A 2,973-nucleotide genomic window follows, 5' to 3' on the forward strand; every position below is an offset into this window, starting at 1 on the left:
TGATGCACTTCATAATGGGTTAATATGTTGGAAATTGATTTTAAATTCCAAATTTTGGGTTATGAATAGATTGGTATCTCCATGCTAAGCTTCGAACAGATTTCTGGATCATCACATAGTGTGGGTAATTTGTTTTGTGGCAATGATGTACTTTCGTATTTGGAATTTAATCCTAAACGTCGGACTTAATTCTGATTTTGATTCAGGGTGTGATTCAAGAATTTTACTAAGTTAAAGGAGGGTGTGGATTACTTTTTGTTAGATTTGCCAGGGCCAGGCATTAGATGTATATTAGCATGATAAATGAATGTTATGGCAGAATGACAGCATGATAGATTAATAGTATAACATGATTAAAGTATGTTCTGTTACGAGATCCGAATTATTTATTTATGCACATAGACACTTGAATGCTAGTATGAGATGGTATGTGTTTCCATGGTTGTATTTGATCTGATGATGTTGAGGTATACATGTATGTTGTAGAACCATGATGTTGAGGTATAAGTGTATGTTGTAGAGTCATGATATTGAGGTTTATATGTATGTCATAGATTCGTACAGTGATGATTATGATGTGAAGACTGTGCAAATTTCCTTACTTATTAGTTAGATGCCCATTAGAGTTTGTGTTTCCTTCGAGATTCACCAGTTTGTGTTTCCTTCAAGATTCACCAGTTTGTGTTTCCTTCGGGATTCACCAGTTTGTATCTCCTTCGGGATTCACCAGAGGTAGTGGGCATACTTAACTACAGTAGGATAGGACTCAGTTTCTTTCTTGTTTCATGTGTATATATGTCCCATGAGGACTAGAGCAGTGTATATGTGTCACCAGAGGTGGGTATCTAGAGGACATAGATGCCTAGCCTGACCCGAGTAGTAGGGTTACTTACTGAGTATTTTATATTCATTCTTTCTCATGTTGTTGTTTCAGGTAAGGGTAGAGATGCACTGACATTGTTCATGGATTTGATGAATAGGGTGTTCAAGGAATTCCTCGACACATTTGTGATTGTTTTTATTGATGACATCTTGGTTTATTCCAAGATAGAGGCTGAGCATGAGAAGCATTTGCAGAAATTTTTGGAGACGTTGAGGGCCAAAAGGCTGTATGCTAATTTTTCTAAATGTGAATTTTGGTTGAAGTAGGTGTCCTTCCTAGGGCATGTAGTATCGAAGGAAGGTGTCTCTGTGGATCTTGCAAAGGTTGAGGTAGTTGCGAGTTAGGCTCGTCCAACCACAATCAGTGAGGTGCGCAGTTTCTTGGGGTTAGTAGGCTACTATAGACGATTTATAAAGGACTTCTCTTGCATAGCCATCCCATTGACTTAGTTGACCCAGAAGGGAGCAGCATTTGTTTGGAATGAGGTTTGGGAAAACAGTTTCCAGGACCTCAAGTAGAGGCTGGTTTCAACCCTAGTTCTTACAGTACCGGATGGATCAGGTGGTTTTTTCATTTACAGTGAGGCGTCCAAGAAGGGGTTGGGATGTGTATTGATGCAGTAGGGCACAGTAGTTGCTTATGCTTCACGTCAACTAAAGAAGCATGAACAGAATTATCCCACGCATGACTTGGAGTTAGTAGTAGTGGTTTTTGCTCTCAAGATCTGGAAACATTACTTATATGGAGAGAAGATACAGATCTTCATCGACCACAAGAGTTTGAAGTACTTTTTCACTCAGAAAGAGTTAAACATGAGCCAAAGAAAGTGGTTGGAGCTGGTGAAGGATTATGACTGTGAAAGTTTGTACCACCCGGGAAAAGCAAATGTAGTGGCAGATGCTCTAAGCAGAAAGGTGGCCCATTCAGCAGCCTTCATTACCAGACAGACTCACTTGTGCAGGGAACTGGAGAGGGCAGAGATTGCAGTGGCTGTGGGAAAGGTCATGGCATAGTTAGCACAATTGTCGGTGCGAATGAGTCTAAGGCAGAAGATTGTTGATGCGCAGCGAGACAACCCTTATCTGGAAGAGAGAGTTCATAGGGTGGAGTCAGGCCAAGATGGAGAATTCTCAGTTTCGGCGGAAGGTGGCCTCTTTTACCAAAGGCGTTTGTGCGTGCCAGCAGTTAGTGATATTAAAGATGAGTTGTTGTCAAAGGCTTATAGTTCCTTATTTTCGATTCACCCCAGCAACACCAAGATGTATCGGGACCTGACATGTTACTACTGGTGGAATGATATGAAAAGAGAGGTTGCAGAGTTCATCAGTAAGTGCTTGGTGTGCCAACAGGTGAAAGCCCCGAGGTAGAATCCAGCAGGCTTGTTACAGCCATTGAGTGTACCAGAATGGAAGTAGGAACATGTGTCTATGGACTTTATTGTGGGGTTGCCTCGGATCTCAAAGGTTTCACTGTGATATGGATTGTGGTATACAAACTTACGAAGTTAGCATATTTCATACCTGGGAAGTCCACCTTTTTATTGAATAAGTGGGCACAGATATACATGAAGGAGGTGGTGAGATTGCATGGAGTGCTCGTGTCCATCATGCCGGACAGAGACCCCCGTTTCACGTCTAACTTCTGGAAAATTCTCCAGGAAGCTTTGGGGACCCGGTTAGAGTTCATTACAGCTTTCCACCCTCAGACTGATGGGCAGATAGAGAGATTGAATTAGATATTGGAAGACATGTTGCGTGCCTGTGCCATAGAGTTTTCAGGAAGCTGGGATGGTCACTTGCACTTAATGGAGTTTGCTTATAATAATAGCTACCAGTCCACTATTGGGATGTCACTCTTTGAGACCTTATATGGGAAGAGTTGCAGGTCCCCTGTGTGTTGGGACGGGGTAGGAGAGAGGAAATTGTTAGGACCTGAATTAATGTTTAAAACTTACTTTTAAAAATTGCTTTTCAGACTTATTTATTATCCTTTATGATTTATGGGTACCCTACTATTATTTTAGTATTTGAATTTAATGAAAGTCCTTTGAACTTACCTTATTTAATTAGCATTTATTTCACCATAATTGA

General features: G+C 40.9%; 1 protein-coding gene across 1 annotated transcript; it reads left to right on the forward strand.

The window, feature by feature from the left end:
* Positions 1-1,917: 1,917 nt before the first annotated feature.
* On the forward strand, positions 1,918-2,618 carry LOC120090759 (uncharacterized). Its single transcript, XM_039048468.1, has 2 exons — positions 1,918-2,161; positions 2,233-2,618. Exons 1-2 carry the CDS (start codon positions 1,918-1,920, stop codon positions 2,616-2,618), a joined length of 630 nt encoding a protein of 209 aa, XP_038904396.1.
* The last annotated feature ends 355 nt before the right edge of the window (positions 2,619-2,973 follow it).

Source organism: Benincasa hispida, chromosome 11 (genome assembly GCF_027475165.1).
Source record: "Benincasa hispida cultivar pf3 chromosome 11, pf3_genome.v1.1, whole genome shotgun sequence".
Classification (NCBI taxonomy): domain Eukaryota; kingdom Viridiplantae; phylum Streptophyta; class Magnoliopsida; order Cucurbitales; family Cucurbitaceae; genus Benincasa; species Benincasa hispida.